Source organism: Rattus norvegicus, chromosome 3 (genome assembly GCF_021556685.1).
Source record: "Rattus norvegicus strain SHRSP/BbbUtx chromosome 3, alternate assembly SHRSP_T2T, whole genome shotgun sequence".
Classification (NCBI taxonomy): Eukaryota; Metazoa; Chordata; class Mammalia; order Rodentia; family Muridae; genus Rattus; species Rattus norvegicus.
Genome location: NC_141536.1, coordinates 46,565,775 through 46,592,474, shown reverse-complemented (window position 1 = coordinate 46,592,474; position 26,700 = coordinate 46,565,775). Strand labels below are relative to the sequence as shown.

General features: G+C 38.6%; 1 protein-coding gene across 1 annotated transcript in view; it reads left to right on the top strand.

Moving 5' to 3' along the window:
- Positions 1-26,700, top strand: part of Kcnh7 (potassium voltage-gated channel subfamily H member 7) — a 479,251-nt gene that overhangs the window by 406,477 nt on the left and 46,074 nt on the right. Inside the window, 1 exon segment of the mRNA NM_131912.1 lies at positions 8,516-8,715. Coding sequence (NP_571987.1) covers positions 8,516-8,715 — 200 coding nt within the window.

The following is a 26,700-nucleotide window of genomic DNA, read 5'->3' as shown; positions in this document are numbered from 1 at the left end:
AGCTGACAAGGATTTGCTCTCCAGAATACAGAAGGAACTCTGAGTTCTCATAAACAGAAGTCAACACAATTTTAAAGGAATCGGCTCAAATGGACATTTATCAAAAGCGGACATACAAACATCCAAAATACAGGGAAGTGTTCAGCATCGCTAATCCCCACAGAACCATTGAAACTAGAACTCATTCCATCCTAGTAAGAATATCTATATTCGAAAATATCAAAAATAAATGCTAACAAGAAAAAACCCTTGTATACTGACGGTAGAAACACACATTATATAGCTATTATGGAAAAATAAAGCATGATGATATAGCAACTTCATTAACTGAGTTTATATACAAGGGAAATAAAATAAAATCAGTCAAAAAGATATCTCTATATCCTCTGTCTTTACTTGAGCATGGTTGATAATAGTTAAGAAATGGAAATAACTTCTGAGCTACTCATGGATAGATTAAAAAAAATGTGGTACACACATATTGGTGGTAACAACAAGAAAAGGAAAAGTGTAGGAGAAGGCTAGGAATAGACTGATACACGGCTAATAAGTTATGGTAGAATAGGAATAAGAAATTCTGGTGTGTTACTGCACCTAATAGGACTTTACATAGTAACTCTTTAAAGGATTATGATGTTTTTACCACACGGAAATGATAAATGTTCGAGGAAATAGAAAACATTTCAACACATGCATTATCAAAATGTTAAATGATGCCCTGTAAATATATATAAATTGTTTCTCTATGCCATCCATAAACACACTTAAATTTGATTTTTAAGGGGAAAATAGTGTAGAAATCTGGAATATGAAGATTGCTCAGTGGGTACAGTAATGGCTGCACAAGCCTGAAGACCTGATTTTCTCTTTAATGTCCAACAACCACATAAAAAGTCTAGACATGGTGACAAGTGTCTCTAACCAGTCACTGAGAATGGAGACAGGGGATCATAAGTGCTTGCTGCCAAGGCTGCCCACAGTTCAGCGACAGACCTTGGCTCAAAAAAGTAGGCTGGATAAATAAGTGACTGAGAAAAGTATCTTTTTGTCTGATGCCACCCTACAGGCTCCACATGTGCCTGTATGACAAGTGTCCATGTGCATACACATGCACACACATTAATATAGTAATAAAACACATGGGGGACAGGGAAGGAGGGAGGGAGGAAGAGAGGGAGAGAGGGAGAGGAGACTCACACAACAAAACAAGCAAAAAGAAAGGGCAGTCTAATGTTTTTAAAGAAAGAAAAAGTCCAGCACCGTGCAATATCAATTCAAAAAATAATTATGGTTATGATGACCATTAACAAGGCGGAGAACAGATAAAGGCATGTGAACCTCACAGAAAAGCACTTGGCTGGCAGGTGAGGCCAAGCACTTGACAAAAGCAAGGTAGGAATCCTCAAGTAGAAGAGCAAGCCGAAGCAGCAAGGTGGAGCCCCAAATGCGAAGGAGGTGGGTGGAGAAGTGTTCAGAAATGCCATGGCTTCATTTTTCCTTCACGACTGAGGAAAACCGGAAGACGGGTTCGAAAAAAATTCAATGAATATCAGACAAAGTGAGAACAAGACATATTATCAATCTGCCAAAAACTAGCCATAAAGTGAAATTTTCAAAGGTAGAAAAAGGAAAACGAAGACATTATATACAACATTAAGAAAAGAATAAAATTGACAGATCTATTGTATGCAATGGGATCAACAAGACAATAGGAAAGGATCTCTAAATTGCTGGAGGAAAAAAAAAAGAGTATCTGTCACCATGGGAACTTATTATTAAACTGCATTTCAAATAAGGACAGAAAGGAAATGACATGATTTGTCATGAGCAGACTATAAGAAACTATAAATTTTTCCAATGAAAGGAGAACTACATGCTGTGAAATTATAGAACACCTAGGAATGAAAGAGATCCAAACTAGTCTGTATATGAATGAATTGAAATCATTCTCCCTTGTCTTTATACATCTTCAAAATAATTGCCCATAGTGAAGATAATGTCTGTGATTAATAGGTTTGGTAAAATATGTAAAAAAGTTTGTGGCAATGAAGACCCAGAGGAGTGAGGGTGACTGAGAAGTTCACTGCTGTGAAACCCCTGGATCACTTGAGACAGCATTCAGTGTGTGAGAAAGAAATAATTACACAGAAAACTAGAATCTACGTCAATAAAAATTCAGTAAAGTGTGCCCAGACCGTAGGCTAAAGCTGGTTATGATTATAAAAATTAAAAACCACAACCTGGAAGTTCAAAATATCCATCTTAAAATGTTAGCAAAAGACAAATAACTTAAAGGCATACAAATAGAAAAATGATAGAGATAAAAAGTATGAAACTATTTGGACACATACCTAGAGTCACTGAGTAGACATAAATTATGGCTCTTTTTCAAGGGCTACACCAATTATTACTCCTGCCACTAAGCCAAATCAAGTTATGAGTATTCAACATTACAAAAGGGATGTTCGATTCCAAGACATTGAAAAGCCGAACAATGATTACGGTTGCCCAGGTTAACTTAACTCTCCTGCTACTCCTGGATTGGCTGCACAACTTGACCACTCATGGCCTGGAGCCTCATTGTCCCCACTATGTGCCCTCATCCTGCATGATCCTCAAGAAGAATAAATCAATGCTCTTAGTAATGCAGTTGGGATAAATGGTGGTCTTGTTCATTTGTTCACAAAGACCCAGACCAGTGCCAACATTGTCTCAACACTTCTGCCATCGCAGAGGACGTGATGAACAGAAGCAAACTAGACTAAGGAGTATTATGATGATGTGGACTACATTCTTTTCTTCACACTTTGGGTGGAAAGCTGGACTCTGGGGGGCTTGAGCTGCAAGTCAATGGTAGAGTGCCTTACTGGTGGGAAAGACACTGGATTTAATCCCCATTACTACCATCAACACCAGCACCACCACCACCACAACAAAAAACATTTAGAATTGATTTATGGTTGACAACACAAAGTAAATTGCATTATGGATAACATGATAGCCTAAACAAAAAAAATCTTTAGAATAAAAACTGATCAATTGTATTTCATCAAAATTACTTTATTTTTAAGTGACATTGTTGAGCTGGGTGCAATGCCTCACTCCTTTAAGCCAAGCACTTAGGAGGCAGAGACAGGTGTGAGTTGAAAGTCAGCCTGTCCTACACAGCAATTTTCAGGTCAACCAGGGCAATATTGTAAGATGCTTTCTCAAAAAAAAGAAAAAAGAAAAAAAACAAATGACAATGTTTAAAACAAAAAAAAAAAACAGTAAAGGTGAAAAACTGGAAGAAAATATGTAGAAGATATAAATATGAATAAATGTGAAAAAGGCTTCTGTCCAGAATATATTAAGAATTCTTACATCTTCACCAAAAAGATAATTGAGGTTTTTTTTTTTATGAGCAAACTATTTTAACAAACACTGCACAAAAAAAAAAAAAAAGAAACCCTGAATGTTAAAAAGGTCCATTTAAAAGCTGTATTAGTCATTGGTGAAATGCATATCAAAGATGGATGAGACACACTGCCCATGCTACCTTGGTTAATTTAAAATGGCAATACCAAATGTCAGCAGGGTATGGAACAAACGGTCTTGCCATAGTATGCTGGGGAGGACATAAAACAAGACAACTTTGGAAAACAATTTTTCCTGCCAAGTTAAATAAGCTATATCACAAAGCAGTTCCACATCCAGGTGTTTAAGACACAAAAGAAAATACGTGCCCACACAAGTGTTTGTACACAAATGTTCATAACACGTTTATGTATAACAGCCAATGTGTGGGAAAATAATGGGGTTTTTTTCCCCATCAGTAATGATGTAAACAAACTCTGGTACATCCTTATGATTTAAAGTTTTTAAAAATCACTGATAGGCACAGTGATTCTCAGCCTTATGCTGCACAAAGGCCTACTCATGCGCAATGTGTGCGGTGGTCCCTGGCAGGTGAAACTCACTGTTCCAGTTTCATATCTGAATGAACATAGGCAATGGAGTAATGCAATCGTGTGTTCTGGGATGCTAGAAACAGCTCAGCTGTGCTTGCAGAATGTGCACACTTGTCACAGCTAAATAAACTGTACCCTTAAATTAAAACATCTAGTTATATGATAGTCATGTACCAATAAATTTTCATCATTACGTTGTTTTTAAAACACATGGAGTAAAGTGTTTTCAGAAAGCAAAAACTATAAAGGTTCTATTAGAATACTTAAGCTAATACCTTATTAACAATTAGTCAATTAGTATGTGTGCATATGGGCAGAAGGAGGGTATGTTTATTTCGTTTCTATAATACTTCAACCTGATGTAAACAATTTTGATGAAGTCAAACTTTCCACTGTAGAAGGCTTCAAAGATTGAATGAGATGCTGGGTTGGAGAAAATCCCATCCATAAATTTAGTCTCGTTTATTCATGCCTTTGTTTGTTTAAATTGGCAATATACATTTGTCTATAGAGTGGTATATAGAATAGACGATATTCTATGTCAATCAATGGGCAAAAACTAAATGAGTTATATAGAATATAATAATGTATTCTCTTTAGCTAGGAATATTTTGCCTTAAAGGGTGGCAGAAAAAAACAAAACCTCAAGTCTTTAGGATTTTAAAATTCAGCAGTTTAGAATTTACCAAAGAGGAATTCTAAGTTTTGATTCAGGTTTCCAATTGCATACTTAGAATCTAGGCTTTTCCATCTTGACAGTTTGCAGTTCCTAGTTCTGATGTAGCATTTCTATACATTTCATGGGGAAATGGAAATAAAACTACTATATCTATTAAGGCCCCAATAAGAACTGATTCCTGGCCTCTCTTCCTCATATTATGAGCTTCAGGGAAAAGAAGTGGTATGGACCTTGTGTCTAGGATAAGGACAGAGTTTTGCAGGAGAATTAAGACATAATTTCATCCTTTGTTACTATACTCCAAACTCATGAGAACATTAATCTTCTACACAGACAGTAAGAAAGAGTGAACTCTCGCTGGCTCCAATTTCTTTTTTTCTTTTTCTTGAATATTTTATGTATTTATACTCCTTTTTAAATTTTATTTTTCTTGGATGTCTTATGTATTTACATTTCAAATGTTATCCCTTTTCCCCCCTCTCCCACTCCTCCTCCCCCTTCCCTGCTTCTATGAGGATGCTCCCACTCCCACCCACCCATTCCAACCTCCGTGCCCCGGCGTTCCCCTATACTGGGGAAACAAGCCTTCACAGGACCAAGGGCTTTTTCTCCTGTTGATGCTAGACAATGCCATCCTCTGCCACATATGTGGCTGAAGTCATGGCTTTCTCCATTTGTAGTCATTAGTTGGTGGTTTAGTCCCTGGGAGCTCTGGTGGGGTCTGGTGGGTTGATATTGTTGTTTTTCCTATGAGGTTGCAAGCCCCTTCAGCTCCTTCAGTCTTTTCTCTAACTCCCCCATTGGGGTCCCCATGCTCAGTCTGATGCTGCAGGCATCCTCATCTGAATCAGTAAAGCTCTGGTGCAGTCTCTTAGGAGACGCCCATATCAAGCTTCTGTCAGCAAGCCCTTCTTGGCATCAGCAATGGTGACTGGGTTTGGTGGCTGCATAAGGGATGGATGCCCAGATGGGGCAGTCTAATTTCTATTCTACTAAAACCTTCGGTAGACTGGATGGATAATGATTACCTACAGAGGAGAATTTGCATTACTTAGTTCAAGTGTGAATTTCAGACACACCCTTACAGACTCAGACAGAGTGGCTCATAATCAAGTTATCTGAATACTCTGCCCCAGTCAAGTTGTCATGAAATTAATCCCTGCCTTTCCTCATACTTTAACAAGTGATCACATCTTTCTCAGAAACATTCCCTTCTTTGGATATCTCTGGCACACAAAGACCATTACAACTAAGCATGATAAGATATACAAAGGAAATCATCCTGGAAGGAAAACAAATGGTCAAAAAATATTAGAGTGGCAGAGGCTAAATCAGGTGGCATCTGCTTTTTTAATGAGTGAGTAATTTTTAAAGGATTGTCCAGGAAACGCCTTCCAAGGAAAAGAAAAACGTGTTGGATGAACATAGTTAAATCCCATAGTTCACAGTGTGTTACTGCTTTTAATGTTTCACCACTGCTTAGTGTAGTGTGGCCCCAGAGGCTGAAATTTGCATTGTCACATCAAAGTTCTTAATCGGATTCTCAAAGATTCATAAGCAGCACATACATCACGCAATTTTTCTATGCGAAATGCACAGTTTCCGTGTTAGAGTTATTAGAACCGCAAACACAAAAGGAAAACAATAAGATTATGAAAGATTTATTTTAAATAAAAATGTAGCTCAAAGGCAGGAGAACTGGCTACTCTCACAAAAGGTCTAGATTCAGTTCAGTTCTCACTGAATATACAAACAGTGGCTCATAACCATCTAGAACTTCAGTCCCAGGGCATCTAATCCCCACGTTGGCCTCTGTGGACACCAAGCATATGCGTGTTGCACATATATGTGTGTGAGGCAAAAACCTCACACACATTTTTAAAAGGTTATCCCAAGAAATATTAATGAGGATATTCCAAATGCTGAATGTAAATAGATATCATAGCGCTTTCTCCCCATAGATGTGCAAAAATGTGTTATAACTTTCTTGGAAAAAGTGAAGCAATATACATTTTTTTCTAAGTCAGATATATGTATGAATATATATGTGTGAATAACTATGAGATCAAAGTAATTAAATCAATTAAGAATTACATGCAAATCAACGCTCTAAGAAAACTCTATGTTCCATATGAAATTTAGTCAATTACTTGAGACCTCCAAAGTATTAAAAATTTGCAATACAGTTTTACTCTGACAATATTAGATTCCAGACTGTGGTAGAAATGAGTCCTTGTTTTCATAAATAGTATTTCAAGTCTAATTAAAATTTTAACTTTTAAATTTTTATTATAGCATATTATCAATTTGATCACTTCATTCATGCATGAAGTGTAGTTTAATCGTGTTCCCATCACTCCTCCCACACCTCTTTTCACCTCTCCTTCCAACTTCATGTTATTACCCACTCTTTTTTTTTTATAACCCACCAAGTCCTATTTGTGCTACCCATGGGTATGGAGTTATTCTCCAGAGTATGGTTGCTCTACAAGGATACATGACATTAAAGAAAACTGACTTTCCCTCTCTGCAAAACTGCCCACTGTTAGGAGCCCTTTGCTCCTTCATGCTGGAATGTTGCCTGGTTTGTTCTTGTGTAGGTCACTATAGCCCCTGTAAGAGTATGGCGTTGTTACATCTAGAAGACAGTTTTGCTCTGGTCTTCCCTGACTCTGACTCTCTTAAAATTTTGACTTCCTCTTCCATGATGCTCCCTGAGCCTTGAACGGAGAGTAAAGTATACTGTAGATGTCCCATGTGTGGCTAAGTACACCTAGTACACTGACTCTGGGCACTTTGACCCAGTGGGAGCATCTGTGTTTTCTGTCCACTTCACTAAAACCCACCTCTGATAAGGTCTAAGGGTTTCACTAATATATGGGTAAGAGATACAAATACAAAGAGCAAATTGATATTATGCTCATTTAGTAAAGTAATGGTGGTAGGTTTAGCTTGGAGCGTACGACCTTCCCAGAGATGTGTTCTTGGCCATATTTATGGTACTAGGCTTGAGTTTCCTCCTGTGGAGCTGACTGTAAATTGGTTACCGTTCGGTTACTACTGCACCCACGGGCATATTTTTCCAGGCTGATCATTATTTTTAGCTCTATGAGTTCACAGCTGCGTAAGGTTGTTGATAATTTTTCTCCCTAGCTCTGTATATCATTTTCAAATATTTTGAAAGCTAGCCAGCAGGGGAAAGCTTCCTGGTCCGTTTCAATTTCATTTCTCTATATCTTATAATAATACCAGGCAAGAAGAGAGATAGCTATATGGAAACCTAATACATATATACATATAATTTGCTTATGTATATACATATATACATATATATTTGTTTAATTGGAATTGCCCTACACATAGAATATTTCTCATCTCAGGATAATGCTCTTAGGTTACCAAATAAAAAGTTCAGGGTCATGTATGTGATTCTTGCACTAAAGTCATTGACCAACGGTGCCATTGTTTAGTCACCTGCCAAAGCTTGGTAAGTCTATATTACTTTGAAAAGTGGTTTTAAGACCCCTAACAGATATTTTTGCCTTATGAAATTTTTTTCAGAAGGATATGGTAATGTTGACTATGTCTCGGCTCATCACAAATAGGAAGACGGGTTCTCACAAATGTCTTGAACGTCCAGTTAGCATTCTTCGTTGCATGTGTAGCCCACAAAGAAATATTAGTTTTACTTTAGATCAGGATGGTTTTGGATACTTTACATCTCTTTACTATTAAAAAATGTAAAGAAGGATTAGTGTAACCAAGGTCCAGGGGTAAACTGACATACTTGGATAAATAATTAAAATCAGCACATTTGATATTCTGAGAAAACATTCTGTGCCCGAGCGCAGTGTTTCCCCATAACTTTGTTTTTTATCCAATCCAGCTCTAATGTATGCGAGCATTTTTGGGAATGTTTCTGCAATTATTCAAAGACTGTACTCGGGAACCGCCAGGTACCACATGCAGATGCTGAGAGTGAAAGAGTTCATTCGCTTCCACCAAATCCCCAACCCTCTGAGGCAACGGCTTGAGGAGTATTTCCAGCACGCATGGACGTACACTAACGGCATTGACATGAACATGGTATGTATTTCTGTTTCCCAAAACAGTCTCCCGCAGGCGTTACAGCTGTAGCAAAATGAAAGGCCAGTCTCACCAGCTTTGAGCCCTGTGCTTCTGTTTCCTTCTCTTGGATGTTTATTTTCTCCCCCTGGAGATAGTGTCTCATTCTCAATTCATGGCATTGCATGGTGCTATATCTAGTTATACTGTGTGGCAAAGGCATTATAACATGATGCAAACTGATATAACTATGTGTCATAGACTTCCCACCTCCAATTAAAGGACACATTGTCTTAGCTAAAACTCAGGCTTTCATGGTATGGCCTGGTTAGAAACAAACAAACAAACAAATATCAACAACAAAGTATCTGAATCCATGTGAAATTTGATTTGTAAAATGAGCTGTGACAATTCCGATGGCCCTAAGCAGAGATCCAAGATTGGCATTTCTTTTTTGAAGTAGGACATCTTGAATACTTGTAGGAAAGATCAGAGACTTTAAATATGTCAGAAAGCATTTTTCCAATAGGAAGTTTTGTGCTTCCCTTTACAATTAATTACATTCGATTTCAGTATCCTTGGTTTAAACTCTTTCTGCTCAAGAGGGAGAACAAACAAGTTGATATTTTAAAAACCAAGAACACGTTTTACAAATACCTCCTGAAACACTGCACAAAAGTCAGCATAGTTAAGATTGATGGTTCTGAAAATGTCATTTTAGGATTAAGAGGGTGGTTCCCATTCTTTTCCCTGCTTTTTGCCTTTGGAGACCCAGTGCGACAGATAAATTATATGGCAAAGCCCAACCCCACCACATATTGTAGACCTAAAGGAAAAGACAGAACTATGGTGGATCCTCATGGCACTCCTCTGTTCTGAAAATTCTTCTAATAGCACATCATTCATATTTAATAATTCTATCCATTACATAATGTCATTTTTGTGGGAGTGTATGTGTATAGTTTAGATTGCCATTTTCCCTTTGACCAGAGTTGTTCTAACAAAAAGTTTGACAATGGATCAAACTTAGAAATCATGGTGAAGGTCACAGAGCAATCACTGCCAACTCAAAGGCATGCTTATATAGAGAAATTTTTCATCATAGCTGCATGTGATTTATTTGATTGAGAAATAAAATCATATTATCATAAAAATTTTAATTTAAAGAAATAAACGAGCGAGCACATTCTAGCCTAAAACGTAGTTCAAGTCCATGAGCTGATCTTTCCATTTGTCAGGTTCATGGTGAAACAGCCACTCAATAAATTATCTCCTATGAGATGATTTTCATCCTGCAAGAAGGAACAACCTATTTATTGGCTGCTTTTATAAACTGTTATTGTGATTGTTTAATGAAGATACCAGCATTCAAAACCACTGGGGAATTTCTAGTGCTGGGCTGGCTTAAGCAGTGTCAAGAACTTGTAATTAAAAAAGGTGTCACTCAGTTTCATTGTTTCATACTGCCAGAGTATTTCAATAACAGTCGTAAAGCAGTCATCTATTTTAACTCCCTCCTCCGTAAAATCTAGATCTATGACCATCTTTTGTGATAAAATATTTTGTGACAGCTATTTACCTATCATTGTTTGCCTCTATTACCTATAAATATGGTTGATATGCCCCTTTGCCTATTTACAATGTACTTATGAAGGATTTATCTCTTTCCTGTCTGCTTCACACCCTAACACTTGGAATCACAACACCCACCGGTAAGAACAGGAGGTATTTATGTCCAATTTAATTCTCGTGTAAACTGTGGAGAATACCCTTGTTATCTGTTAGGGTTAGAGCTTGCTAAGTGATTTCCAGTGTTAGAGATGATCCTTTTTTGCATGATATAGCAGAGGAGATACAAATCAAGAAGCTGGGGAAGATAACATGGACGAGGCCAAGTATAGAACAGAGAAATCTCCATCTTAGTAACAACTTGACCTCCAATAATAATGTTTCTGTACAGATTTCTACTCCCCACAAAAATTTACCTCTCTGCCCCCATTCCCATGCTGGTAGAGGTTATGGGTATACGGTTTGCATTAGATAATTGTCATAAAGAAAATTCATTCTCTTTCATCATCCTCTTTCCATGACGTAGGTGCTTTCTCTTCTATCATCTGCATGCCAGTATTACATGATCCTGGAGCGTGTAAGCTCTAAGCCATGTGCCGCTGAGACTTGCATGTGGTTTTGAAAACTTGACTTTGCACGAACTTCTTGTTTGTACATGGTGTCTACATTTTCATTTTGTGACTGCAAAGTGAGTAAAAGAAAAAAGAAAAGAAACGAAAAAAGAAACAGTGCAAGATAACTTGGGACAGCACATAGAAGATGTTTGCTTGCTAAGCATGATGTGTAAAAACAAAGTTGATTAGCGGAAAGCAACTATATATTAGACTGTTGAGAGGTTAAAAAAAAAAGTCTTCTTTTTTTTAACCTCCAAAACCACAGTGTTAAAGATTCTTGTGTCTTGTCAAATTACTGTTGGTAAAATTATAATTTAATAACAGTTGAAAGTTACCTAGTTTGTGTACTGTGATACATAAAACTACATCGAACTGTTGTATTTACATCAACATTCCATATTATTTCATTTAAGTATAAACTTAAATATAATTTCTCATGAGACATTTCAGGTCATTCCTTTACTGTTCAGTCATTTTCAAATGAAGTAAAGTTTCCAAACACACAGTTAATTCACCCAAAATTAGTTCGTTATCTAAACATTTGATTGCTTAGCAGACTACCAAAACAGGAAATAATTGACCTAAAAAAATGGGGCCATATTCCTTAGTCCTTTTATCTTTTATTTTTTTTTACTTTTCATAAACATCATTGCCAGAATATTCAAGAACAGAGAGCAATTATGGATTCCCTTTCATTTGAGTCAAAATAGCCCAGAGTACAGAAGGAAAGGATCAATCAAAAGAAGGTAGTGGAAGGGATGTGTTCTTCAGAGTCTGCCTTCACCTTGGGGACTGCACAATTGTCTCAAGCATGTGCGCAGATTGATTTCTGAAAATATTTTCCCTCTGCATACAAAAACTGGACCAGTTAGCAATAAGATGTTTTCTCATGTTGCTGATAGTATTTCAAGGAAACGTCCCCAAGTCAAAGCCATCTCTTGATCCAGTCTAAACTTTCTGGTTAGCCAACATTATTTTAGTGTGAATGCTACCAAAGAATAATATATGAATAAGTGAAAATTGTTTCCTGTGTAAGTCTGAGAACCCAGTAACACACCTGATCACACCTGAGAGCGAGGCTTGAATCAAGAAGAGCCCCATTGGTCCAATTGTCTGTTATCACAACAGGAAGTAAAGTCTATAATTTTGATATTAGCATGGAAAATTATGTATATTTAGTGGAGGATTTTTGCTTTCCCTAAAATTCCTGCTACCACAACAGCCGACTAATGGCTGGAAAACAGGAAAAAAATCAGAAGACCTAGGCATTTATTCACAGCCTGCCACCATTCTTGTGCAAGTCACTTAATCTTTCTGTAGTTATAAGCTTATCACTTATAAACATTGCAAAGGAACCTGCACTGTAAAGGCACCTGTGTTGAACTGTAATATAAGCTTCATAATCTGTCTGCTGCCTAGGCATCTGAGCCTTCCCTATCAAACATCTTGCACTGAATGTTGTTCAGATGCCCATCTACTGCATGGATTTTAGAATTGTTCATTGTAGAGAACACAATTCTAGGAAACACACTCAGGAGACCAAGATCACACACACACTGATTTAATCCATTCACGCACATTTTTAGCTAGTTGATTTTTAGGGTGGGCAGGATGGATAAAGATAAGTGTATTTTTGTTAGGCTTGCTTAACAAAGAAAATTTTGAGAGATGAGTATAGAAAGTATCTGGACTAATAGCAAGATAAGAAACCAATTCTCCAGAAAGGTGAACAGATAAAATCACTTTGAACACAGGTAGGGGAAAGTGGGGGTGAGGATGTAGTCAGGCAGGGAAGCAAGTCCAGCAAAGAGAAGAATGGAAACCAGGTGCAGATTGACTTCATCAACCTGTATCAGACTTCAAGGAATCTAATAACAGGAGGTTTATTCCAGTATAATTTGACTTAAGCCCAGTATAATTTGACAAAACAATCTGGTACAATAAATTCCCTGGTGTATGAAGAAGCAGTGTAATTACATTGAAACTCAATTCATGATACATATCACTTCTTCCAGAGGATAAGTTCTACAGATATGCTACCTGCTCTAGCTTAAGAGTCTAAGGGTCTGGCCTGGTCCCAGTTATACAGATAGCATAGACCTCATTTGGGCTGTGGTCACCTGTGGTCCTGGTTATCTGAGCTTGGGGGAACCTCTGGTTATTGGGGTCATTTAGATTACTAGTCATCTCTGGTCTTGTTTGTAGATGTTTGACGTGGCCTGGCCCAGCAGATAATGCAGAGCACAAAGCTAATAATGACTTGCCATTCTCAACTTCCTCATGGAAGATCAGATTATTCACCTTTCCCATTGCAAAGACAATCCTGTGTGTGTAACCTTCCTGTTTTTTCCAGAGATCTGCAGACACAAGTATCTTTGAGCTAATCTCCCAATAAGATGGCTTTCTGGAATAAGGGAGAAAACTTACCAGCACTGTACTGTATGGTCTAAGCTCCCACATTAACTACACTCTAGGTAAATGGTGAAGAGGGTGGGGATAGAAGAACAGAGACGTACAAGCAGAGATTTTGAATGTTTCAATGAAGAGTCAGCCTCAAAGGGTAAACATTTTTCCAAACACAATGATACTCTGTGTGACATAGCACACTTCTTAAAAGATGTGTCATATAAAGACAAAGTAGAACAAAGGCTGATAAATGATAGACTGTTTAACAAAGGATAGAGATCCTATTTCTTGGGACTGCTGCTTTATTTCTTTTTATTTGTTTGGTTCTTCAAGACAGGGTTTCTCTCTGTAGCCCTGGCTGTCCTGTAGAGCAGGCTGGCCTCAAACTTAGCCATCCGCCTGCCTCTGCCTCTGGAGTGCTAGGATTAAAGGTGTGTGCCACCACTCAGCTGGGACTAGTGCTATTCCTAAGGGATAGTTTAACCAAAGATGTATGTTCCTTATTTTTCATACCTCTTCTAGTTTTCCAATGACCTAGCAGAGTAGCCTCTAGAACTAGTATTGAAATGATCTCTGTGTTCATCATCAAATTGTACTCATGGCACATCCCACTGGGGGATCAGGAAGGTCAATCAGTCGGTCTCAAAAACATGAAGACCTGAGTTCAATGCCCATAACACATTCAAAAGAGAAAAAGAAAAGGAAATCAAAAGTAGTGCTTCCTCCTTATGACTCCACCACAGGTAGACTTTCCTGCCAGCTCACTCAGCCTAATAAGATCATCCGAGGCCAATTAGAGAACCCTGCTTCAGTAAACCAAGTGAGCAAGGGCTGCAGGCTGACCTACGTGTTTAACCTCTGGTCTCCACACATGTGTATTCATTCCTGCACACATTCTCTCTCTCTCTCTCTCTCTCTCTCTCTCTCTCTCTCTCTCTCTCTCTCTCACACACACACACACACACACACAGAGAGAGAGAGAGAGAGAGAGAGAGAGAGAGAGAGAGAGAGAGAGAGAGAGAGAGAGAGAGAAGAGAGAGAGAGAGAGAGAGAGAGAGAGATAAAACCATCATTATGTGCCATTATTTAAACAATTTCACATGGGACAGACTTTGCTCTTCAGATCATATTTTTTGACAGATCACAGTGAAGTGCAATAGTGGGAACTTGTACTCATTACAGAAGTCAAGTAAAAACAATCCTTACAGTAAATACTGTCACTGACATAAAAGAAAAACTTAAAAAATAGTGTATCCACACTTCAGATCTGCACTTTTAACCTCTTACCTCTTCTAAAATCCTTTTATTTGTAATCACAGTCAATGAAGAACATTTGGTTGATCGATGACACAGAACCATAACAAATACATTTAAAACAGTGTCTGCATATCTGACCTATCCATTTAAAAGGGGTCATCCAGTTTGGCAAATGCTTGCCTACACATGATAATGGACCATAGGACTGGTGAAATCTTCTTGTTTCCTACAAATAAATAGGATTATCATTTGGTTATCATTTGGGAGTTGAGCTTTATACATAACATTACAAACTGCACTAAAGATGATATTTTATAATTGGTGAGACAGCTTTGTGGGTAAAAGCATTGGCTTCCAAGCCTGATGAACACCTATGACACACTGGCTCTATACATGTGACCCATGTGGTGGAAGGAGCAAAGCAACTCATAGAACTTGTCCTCTGACTTCCACAGGTGTCCTATAAGGTGCACACATGCACACACACAAACACACACACACACATACATACATACACACACATAAATGTAACAAATATTTTAAAGATAATAATTTCATCTACGTGGTGATTAATCAATCTGCAGTTTTCCTATCTCTACAAAAAGGGTAGATTATAAACTTACACTGAGAAGCATATCAGTAGACAAGTTTGTCCCTCTTCATCTCTTTCCATAGCAGTCTCTTAGGCAACATATACTTTTAAAAAGGTTAAGTTCCTCTGCCCATCCTGTGCTACTTACTCAAAACCTCTTTAAAATACCACCATAGAGAAACAATAATAATATTAATAATATTATTAATAATATTAATAATTAATAATAATAATAACAGAAACATCTGAAGCTCCCTGACATGACCAATAAAGAGCATAAAGCGGGCATCTGGTGTCTTTAGGTGACAAGTCACTCCGTCATCTTTAAAAATGACGGCAGCTACCTATCATGCAAGAATGACTTATCTACAGCTGATCTACATCATCAGATGTTAATACAGACCTACCACAATGCAGTGAGTCCTCCCTGCTCCCACCCTGACCCCATGTAGCCTTAGCTGTCCTGATATTATTTATATAGACAAGACTGGCCTTAAATTCAGTGATCTATCTGTTCCTACCTCCTGAGTGCTGGCATTCAAGACATGTGTGCCACCACACCCAGCTTATTTAGCAGTTTTTGACCCAAGGGAAGAAGTGACAGCTTGCCCTAGGGCTTTAAACAGATCAACGGCTACTGCAGACACATCACTGAGGCAACGAATACATCCTGAGCTTCAGTTTCTCCATGTCGTACTAATGTTCCTCTGACAGCAATAGAGAGGAAAAATGATGTCTTCATTTGTTTTTCCAACTCCTCAGAATAATGACCCTGTTTGAACAGGACCCTTGAGTGTAGTTCCTGATGCAGAAGGGAATGACATGCTATAAAACACTTTCTTTGGTAAGTTAGCAAGAGGCAGAGTCATTCAAACCCAATTCAGCTTCCTGTTCTTTTGTCAATACAGGTTAAGCCAATAAAAAAGAAAAGGGGAAGCAGAAAAACAGAACTGCTGCACAGCCTCCAAAGACTGGAACACGACTGGGGTGCCTAGAGAATACAGGAAAGACAAGTGTAAAACCCTGAAAGCTGGGATCTGATGGCTCTCGGCTGGAGAAGCCACAGCACCCTGAGGCTCAGCGTGTTATGGAGAGTTGAACAGAAAGGCAGGGTTATTGTTCATAGCTGAACAAGGAGACAGGGTTAGATACAGGAAAACAAAGAAGCAGGGTTTATTTGTGGTATATAGCTGAATCAAAGGATAGGCTCAGCTAACTTCACTAGGAACAGCCTCTTCAGACGGGCAATCTTCAGGCTGTAACATCAGCAGGTAGACAGAGTTATGGTGGACATTTTCTGCACACACTATCAGCAGCCACAGGGACCAAGAGGGAAGCCTGCCACTTCTCTCTGAACATCACTCTGGGGAAGGAGTAAGCTTTACCATTTCCTCTATTGGTCTGGTCCTGTGTCAGCATCTCACACTCACTCACGAAACCATTCGCTGGGGCTTCCTTCACTCACTACTCCCTACACAGAGTTCGTGGAAGCTCAGTAATAAAATAGTATTTGGAAATATTATTATAGATAAATACTAGAAAGACACAGCGTTTCTCTATCTTAATGAACTCAGATCATCCTCAGTGTCACAGAGGGGAGGGTGGGAGGGATATCTGAAACTCTCTCCCATGAAAAGCAAATCAGTGCGCTGGGAATTGTTATTAACCAACAGGTACATGTTCTACCTAATACGTTAGGCTTTATTCTTTACCAATTCGGGGATGAAAATAAGCAGAAACAATTCATCCAAACCATGTTATTACATAAGGATAGGAAAGTGATAGTACAGAAATTTCAGATACATACTTCCCTAGTTGTAGACATATTGCTATTTATGTGAATACGTTGACAGTAAACGTGCAGAATAATTACATCTTTCATGATAGATATGCCTCAAAGTATATTTTAGTTGCTATCGTGACCCTACTAGTAAGAAGTGTAACTCCTTACCTACAACCCCACCACCCCACCACCCTACCACCCTACCACCCTACTACCCCCCCACCAGAATTTTATGCTTTGAGACAATCTGATGGGTGTTTTCCCAAGAAGCGCTTCACTTCAGCTGGTGGAGTTTGGTACTATGCTAAGACACTTTTATCTTTGTTGTATTCATCTTGCCCTTTCTACCGGTAGTCTTCACAAATAGGGATGCTTTACACCGCTCATGGAAGAAAAGCAAATGTATCCATTTTTAGGAACAGCTGCCACAGGAGAAGAAGAGCCACAGAACTCCATCTCAATGTGGTTATTTTAATTGAACACAGAAATCTCTCTCTGTCTTCTGTTTCTTTTCTGCAAACCAAAGCATGCAAATGCAAAGACAAAGACGTCTCGGTGGTATTTTCCAAGACAGAGGCTTTAGTGTACACCAGAATTCTATTCTCCACATCTAGGGGCCACTCCTAATAGGTCTCTATAGATAGCATTCGAACTGATGATCAACCCAGCCTCGTAATGAATCGAGTCTCTTTGACTACATATCTGAAGAACTGGGGAGGATATTACGTCAGAAAGGCGGGCTATTTGGTTTAGTATTTCACAAACAGGACCAGTAAATGGGCAAAGTATATGGGCTAGTCCTGGCATAAACAGATGGAGACGTTCTTGGATTAAGGGGGGCTGTGGGGCATGTAGATAATAGTGAGGCTGGAGAAAAGAAAGTGGGGGGCGTGGGAGGGGCTGTAGAGCGGAAAGGGGAGGGAAGTGACAGAATTATATTTTAATATTTTAAATTTTTGATAATAATAAGAAAAGAAAATCACGTGCTAGGTTTCATCATGTGTCTGATTGCATTTCTTTTCTGTGACCTATTTCTTACATGACGAGGGGATTAATTGCAATGTGTTTCTTAGTTACCTTCCCTCTGGTTCCTATCTGCCTTACCATACAGAATTGAAATCTATAAATATTTTAGCAATATTTTATTAAGTATATTGGCTCCCATAGATTATAGATTTGATACTAGACATATACTACTTTGGAGGAATGACTTTTCAAATCACTGCAACAAAAGAAACCCTAAGATTCAACCCCTTTTTTTTCAAATAGAAGTTATAGAATCACTGTAAATTTCCAGGGTATAAAAATTTGTTTAAAAATGGTTCAGTGTACATGTGTACTTACTGTGCAAACATGAGGGCCTGATTCTGAATCCCTGGCACCAGTGTGAAAAACCAGGCATCAGTGTGTGTGTGTGTGTGTGTGTGTGTGTGTCTGTCACCTCGATGTTGAGGAGTAGAGACAGGTGGATCCCAGGAAATCACTAGCCAGAGAGCCAGGTGAAAAGACTTGAAGGAATTAAGACAGTGATGGAGAGGCTACTGGACACCCTACTTTGGCCTTTTGCATGCTCATTTGCTCATATGTATGAAGCACACATAACATGTGCATTCCCACAAGTTTTAAAAAAATATTTAATTAAAATCCTTTTCTCTTTCTAACCCCTCCCATTCTTCTATCACTGATCAAAACTAATAGTTTCTTTTTTCATTTTTATTGTTATATATGCACACACATGTATGTATGTATGTATGTATGTATGTATGTATAAATAAACAGTGTGAGTCCATTTAGTGTTGCTTCTATGTATATAATTTCAGGGCTGACCACTTAGTGTAGGTATTGGATACTAATTAAGGGGCAGTTAAAAACATATTTCTTCCTTTCTCAGCAGCCATTAGTTCTTTTCTATGGGTTGGACTCTGTGAGATTTGCCCCATCCACAACAGCGTATCTGTTCATGTTGTCATTGTTCCAGGATTGTTTAGGCGGCCATATTGTTGAGGCATTGTGAATGTAGCCTCCCTATCATTTCTAGGAGTCAGGATCTTCCCAAAGACTTTCAGTCTTCTGCTCATACAGCTTTTCTGCTCCCTTTCACATGATGTTCCCTAAGCCTTCGATTCAGGGACAGTGTTGTCTATGTATCTGTACATCTGTACTGGGCTCCCCTAAATCAGTTGAGTCTTTCATTATAACCAGTTGCAGTTTTCTCTGATGATCTCTGATTGATGCAAATAAAAGCATCCTTGGTGTGGATTGATAGATAGATAGATAGATAGATAGATAGATAGATAGATAGATAGATAGATAGATGGATGGATGGGTTTTAAAGTGAATTAGGAATTGTGCTGGCTAGTACAGTCATGATAGTAGGCTGCCATCTAAGGACTAACAAGCCACTAGGTAGTTGACTAGGTTTTTTTAAACCAGGCCTGATTTTTTCTCAATGAGTGCACCTGAAGATCAATTAAGTGGTTATTTCTTATTGCTAAGATATAAGTACCACTATCGTACTATTAGGGATATCTTGCCATGGGGGTCATTGTTGGGCCAGAGGTATCACAGCTGAGAGGAAATAGTGATTTCCTCTCTCCCTTGGCACCTGGCATAACACCTTTAAGTACTAAGAAAAGTAAACCACAATAGAAGGCATTCAGGTTACAACTAGCTCAAATCTTCAAAGTCCTATTAACTTTTTAACAACCTTCTGCTTAAAAGCATTTAAAAGTTACCTTGGATCTTTTCAATAAGAGATATTGTCCAAATACAGCATTTTGGTCATCAAACTTATTACCTATAATATTTCAGTTGACATCTCTGAAATGCCTGCTCTTTCCTGAAGGCAAATGTAAGAAGAGTGGATCTGGGTAAGAAGGGAAACTGTGATACTGGTATAGAGGGAGGGGAAACTGAGTTAGGGATACAATATATGAGAGAAGAATGAATCAATGAATCAGTGAATCAATGAGTCAATCAATCAAGCAATCAATGTTGTTCTTCTAGACTTATACAACCTTGCCAAAGATTTTCAAGTTAAAGCTGTCTTTTGTAATAGTGCTCCTTTTATCCACACAGACCTATAGCTACATAGGACTATATAGATCTTAGGTAGTAGTGGTTAGGAATTTCCAAGGTGGGTATATGTTATTGACTAGGGCGAAGGCCTGGGAATACTTCATTTACATAAAGAGGAATTCCAGGAACCTGCTGGACAGGTTCTCATCAGGAGAGAGGAAGTTGAGCTCTGAGAAGAATTGATTAATCTTAACACAGTACCTAACTATCATATGGCAGAAAGGGTGAATAGAACTTGCATGCTGAGCAAGGGAGAGCTTGCAGGAAGCTTTGTGCAGGGTCATCCTCTAGATAAGGTCAGGCACCTGTGCTTAGACACACTCTCCAGACAAGAGCAGACAGAGGCGAGGAAGCCCCACTGAGAAAGAGAGCCTCCATTTCATACTGAGCTCAGAGCACTTCTCAGGATATGGTGGACTGTGACCTTAACAGCAGGGTCTTCCAACATTATTTTAAGGGTTTTAGTGAGATATTAAGATTATTATTTCATCACTGATCCTTGCTATCTTTAAAAGTATCCTTTATTCACCAGATGTAATTGCCATTTTGGAGGCTTACCTCTGATTAAGCTCACCTTTTCTAGTTCTTTCTGAATGTTGGCCAGCTGGTTCAACTCAGCTGTTCAGGCTCAAACTTTTCTCCAAACTGACTGACTCAATCCTGCTTCTCTTGGCTTCTCACTAAATTGCTCTGCTTGGCCTCATACTAACTTTGTCAATGTGCTCTAACCTTCTGGCTCCTTCTCATTCGCTGGCTCATTCTAACTTGACCTGTGTCAAGCTTGTACTCTCTGCAGCCTGATTCTATTTTACTGTCTAGGTAAAACTGCCACACACATACTGTTACTATCACCTGTGTCTAGCTTATCTCTCACCGTACAGCTCTTAGGTAGCCTCTCTTGTCTGTGCTGTTTTTTATGAGAGATGGACATATCCTACCTCTGTCTCATTCTGTCAAAAGCTCACTGATTCACCACTTTGCCTCTCAATTAGACATCATTTTCAAATATAGCTGCTTCCTTCTACAAACTAACCCTAGCTTCATTCGTAGGGATTAAATGTGTGTACTGAGCATGTCTATACTCCAGCCAGATCTCACACAGATCTAGGAGGTTTTTGGATATGATCCCTCGTTAGAGAAGCCATGTTGCTGGATTAAAATTCCTCTATAGCTATCTTCTCTCTCCAAATCAGAAATTTATGCACACATTATCCATCACTCATGTGTATAACCTTGCACATATTTCTCATTTCTGCTGTAAATGTGATAATATTCTAATATATTTCCATATATATTATACATATCATCATATACTTAACTATATAAATTTAACATTACGTTGATGTTTCTCACTGCACACCTTGTGAAAATACATCCAAGTCCTCTTTACAAAATGAAATTATGTAATTTCTTATAATAGTTCATTTTATATACTATAATTCTAAATGGTAAAACAGCTTATGTTTTTATGACATAACATTGAATTATTCTGTATTTGTGTGAAGTGTATTTGTGAATACACATACATGCTTATTCTAATTTCATTCTGCCTTGAGTGACACTGAAGCAAATATACTTATATCTTTTGTTGATGGTTTTAACCTTGATAAATAGATTTCCAGATGAGAGATTTCTGAGCTACAGATTGTGAGTAATTTTAATATTAATAGCTATTGTTTGGCAATGAAGAATGCTAATACTTACCTGTCCACCCTTCAGGAGCAGTGAGTGTTAGGTTTTATTCTCATCTCTTCTGGTTTAACAGGTGCATTTAGGATCATTTAAATGACATTTCTCTGGCTGAATATACAGTATGTTTGAAGATATTCTCTTATGAATTGCCTATTTATATTTTTCATATTTTTTATTTTATAAAAACTCTACATACAATACAGATGTCAGGGTTTTATCTACCAAATAGACTATAAATTGCTCCTATTTTGAACCCATTCATTTTACTTAATGGATTTTTGACAGTTTTTTTTTGCTATTGTCTTAAACAGCCCCTGATTTACCAACATTTCTAATGCAGTTAAAGGATCATTCTTTGTTTCTAAAAGCTCCCATTACATCTTGTGACTTTGTTTCATTGGTTGTGTCGTATTTTGCTTGTGACTAGGAAGAAAATGGCATCAACTGCATAAAATCTGTTTTTCAGCCTGATACCTTGCATTTTTTGAATTTTTGTAAAATTAAGGTAAACTGCAAACTCTAAGGTAACAGATTTAAGTAATTTACCAATAATTACATTTTATGTTATACTTTGCATGTTGTGTCCAACATGCAAAGCAAATTCAAAATTTCCAGTTCTGTCCCTTGCATGCAATTATCTGTCAGAGGAGATTTCCAGCTCTTATCTTCCTGCTACAATGGGGTCAGCCTGTGAACTTCATCCGTGATGCAGTCTCAACTCTTTCTGCTCTCATTCCCGAATCCAGAGTTTTTGCCTGCCTTCTGTCCTTCCTCACTACCATCACCTAAGGCTGCCTTTCTTGTTTTCCTTTCTTGATGTTTTAATATAAACACACTTATTGCTGGAAGGGGATAGAAAGCTAATAGTTTTCCTAGTCTCAATTCTGTCATAGTTTTTAATTTTTCCTTTTTTGTGACCGATAGATACTCATATGAAGACAAGCATTTTCCTGTGAGTTTTGACATAAAATGGGGGTTTTATCACCCCCTTCTTTAGCCGAAAGTTATCAGATATGACTCTTTATTTCCAATTACTTCTGATTTTTGTGGCTAATTTTTTCAATTACTTTTTTATTTCTCTTTTTCTTATGATTTATGATCGGGTTATGGATGATAACACTTCTGCTTTTCAAATATATGAGCCCACATCTACTTCAGCAATCTGATTGCAGTTGTTAAATGACTTATCATTATCAAAGTTTTCCAAATAATTCACATTTATTCCCGTAATGGAAAAAGGGGGTAATTGCCCTCCCTTTTGTGCCATGGTTATTTTTGTATTATATTACTGAATTATATAGTTCCACATCTTATAAATTTGAAAGAAATAACTGCAGGGACATACACAATGGGCTTCTGCCTTGGTTAGTGGAAGCAGAAATATGCAGAGATCTAACAGTACCTATAAAGGCTGGCATGCCAGGTAATAGTCATATATTTGATGGGGACAGAATCTGTTCTACGAGATAACAAATTTCTGTTGCGAAACTATTTTACAATAAGTTGAAAACTGCCAGTATAAGTTTTACTTTTCCTACAAATGTATTATATATTTATAATATTTGAATTTATTAATTGAACAGTCTATGTATTTACATTTCAAATGTTATCCCCAGTTACCCCCTCTCTGGTGCCCCCTCCCCCTGTTTCTATGACAATGCTTCTCCTCCCACCCACCCATTCCCACTTCACTACCCTGGCATTCCCCTACACTGGGGAAATCAAGCCCTCACAGGAACAAGTGCTTCTCCTATTGATGCCCGACAAGGCCACCCTCTGCTACATATGCTCCTGGAGCCATGGGTCCCCCCCAGGTAGACTGATTGGTGGTTTAGTCCCTGGGAGCTCTGGGGGTTCTTGTTGAGTGATATTGTTGTTCTTCTTATGGGGTTGCAAACCCCTTCATCTCGTTGAGTCCTTTCTCTAACTCCTCCATTGGGGTCCCCTTGCTTAGTCTGATGGTTAGCCACAAGCATCCTCATCTGTATCAGTAAGCCTCTGGCAGAGCCTCTCAGGAGACACCTATACCAGGCTCCTGTCAGCAAGCACTTCTTGGCATCAACAATAGTGACTGGGTTTGGTGGCTGCATATGGGATGGATCCCAGGTGGGGCAGTTTCTGGATGGCCTTTCCTTCAGTCTCTGTTCCTCTTTGTCCCTGTATTGCCTCCCATGAGTATTGTATCTCCCCTTCTAAGAAAGACTAAAGAATTCACATTTTGCTCTTCTTTCTTCTTGAGCGTCATATGGTCTGTGAATTGTATCTTGGGTATTCTGAGCTTTCGAGCTAATATCCACTTATCAGTGAGCACATATTATATATGTTCTTTTGTAACTGGGTTACCTCACTCAGGATGATATTTTCTAGCTCCATCCACTTGCCTAAGAATCTCATGAAGTCATTGTTTTTAATAGCTGAATAGTACTCCATTGTGTAAATGTACCATATTTTCTGTATCCATTCCTCTGTTGCAGAACATCTGGGTTCTTTCCAACTTCTGGCTATTATAAATAAGGCTGCTATGAACATAGTAGAGCATGTGTCCTCATTATACGTTGGAACATCTTTTGGGTGTATGCCCAGGAGTGATATAGCTGGGACCTCAGGTGGTAGTATGTCCAATTTTCTGAGGAACTGCCAGACTGATTTCCAGAGTGGTTGTACTAGCTTGCAATCCCATCAGCAATGGGGGAGTATTCCTCTTTCTCCATATCATCGCCAGCATCTGCTGTCACCTGTGTTTTTGATCTTAGCCATTCTGACTAGTGTGAGGTGGAATCTCAGGATTGTTCTGATTTGCATTTCCTGATGACTAAGGGTGTTGAATATTTCTTTAGGCCACTCGATATTCCTCAGCTGAGAATTCTTTGTTTAGCTCTGTACCTCATTTTTTTCTCTTTTTTTCAAATTAGATATTTTTTATTTACATTTCAAAAGTTATCCCCTTTCTTGGTTTCCTGTTTATAAACCCCCTAACCCTTCCTCCTCCCCCTTCTTCTATGAGGGTGTTCCCCCACCCATCCACCCACCCCTTCCCACCTCCAGGCCCTGACATTCCCCTATACTGGGGCATCGAGCCTTGGCAGAACCAAGGGTTCCTCCTCCCATTGGTGCCCAACAAGGCCATCTGTTACATATGGAGCTGGAGCCATGGGTCAGTCCATGTGTACTCTTTGGATGGTAGTTTAGTCCCTGGGAGCTCTGGTTGGTTGGTATTGTTGTTCTAAGAGGGTTGCAAGCCCCTTAAGCTCCCTCAATGCTTTCTCTAACTCCTCCAATGGGAACCCCGTTCTCAATTCAATGGTTGGCTGTGGGCATTCGCCTCTGTATTTGTCATGCTCTGGCAGAGCCTCTCAGGAGACAGCAATATGCTCAGGCTCCTGTCAGCATGCACTTCTTGGCATCAGCAATATTGTCTGTGTTTGGTGGCTGTATGTATATGGGCTGGATCCCCAGGTGGGGAATCTCTGGATGGCCTTTCCTTCAGTCTCCACTCCAAACTTTGTCTCTGTATTTCCTTCTATGAATATTTTTGTTTCCCCTTCTAAGAAGGACTGAAGCAACTGCACATTGGTTGTCCTTCTTGAACCTCATGTGGTCTGTGAATTGTATCTTAGGTAATCCAAGATTTTAGGATAATATCCACTTATCAGCGAGTGCATACCGTGTGTGTACCCCACTTTTAATAGGGTTATTTGGTTCTCTGGAGTCTAACATTTTGAGTTCTTTGTATATATTAGATAGTAGCCCTCTATCAAATGTAGGATTGGTAAAGATCTTTTCAGACCGATAAGATGGCTGCCATTTTGTCCTATTGACAGTGTCCTCTGCCTTACAGGAAGCTTTGCAATTTTATGAGGTTCCATTTATCAATTCTTGATCTTAGAGCATAAGCCATTGGTGTTCTGTTCAGGCAATTTTTCCCTGTGCCAGTGTATTTGAGACTCTTCCCCAGTTACTCTTCTATTACTTTCAGTGCATCTGGTTTTATGTGGAAGTCCTTGATCCACTTGAACTTGAGCTTTGTACAAGGAGATAAAAAAGGATTTATCTACATTCTTCTACATACTGACCTCCAGTTAAACCAGAAAATGCTGTCCTTTTTTCCCACTGGATGGTTTTAGCTCCTTTGATCAAGTGACCATAGGTGTGTAGTGAAGATTCATTTCTGGGTCTTCAATTCTATTTCATTGATCTACCTGCCTGTCTCTGTACCAATACCGTGCAGTATTTACCACAATTAGTTCTGTAATACAGCTTGAAGTCAGGGATGGTGATTACCCCAGAAGTTCTTTTATTGTTGAAAATAGTTTTCACTAGCCTGGGTTTGTTTGGTTTTTTTATTCCAAATAAATTTGCAAATTTCTCTTTCTAACTCTATGAAGAATTGAGTTGAAATTTTGATGAGGTTTACATTGAATCTGTAGAGTGCTTTTGGCTGGATGGCCATTTTTACTATATTAATCCCGCCAGTCCATGCGCATGAGAGACCTTCCCATCTTCTGAGATCCTCTTTAATTTCTTTCTTCAGAGACTTGAATTTCTTGTCATACAGATCTTTCACTTGCTTGGTTGGAGTCACACTGAGGTATTTTATATTATTTGTGACTATTGTGAAGGGTGTCATTGCCCTAATTTCTTTCTCAGTCTGTTTATCCTTTGAATAGAAGAAGGCTACTGATAGGTTTGAGTTAATTTTATATCCAGCCACTTTGCTGAAGTTGTTTGTCAACTGTAGTAGTTCTCTGGTGAAATTTTTGGGGTCACTTTAGTATGCTATCATGTCATCTGCAAATAGTGATACTTTGACTTCTTCCTTTCCAACTTGTATCCCTTTGACCTTGTTTTGTCCTGTGTCCTGTGCACTCCTCTTTGGACAATTATTAGAGCAAAAATGGAGTCCCACCTGTGGATTTAGGAATGAGAGCACTCCTGGAAGACTAACTCTCTCCAGGTAGGATTTGGATCCAGAGGGCTGTGGGACAGCCTTAGTTCTGGGCACAGATGGAGACCTG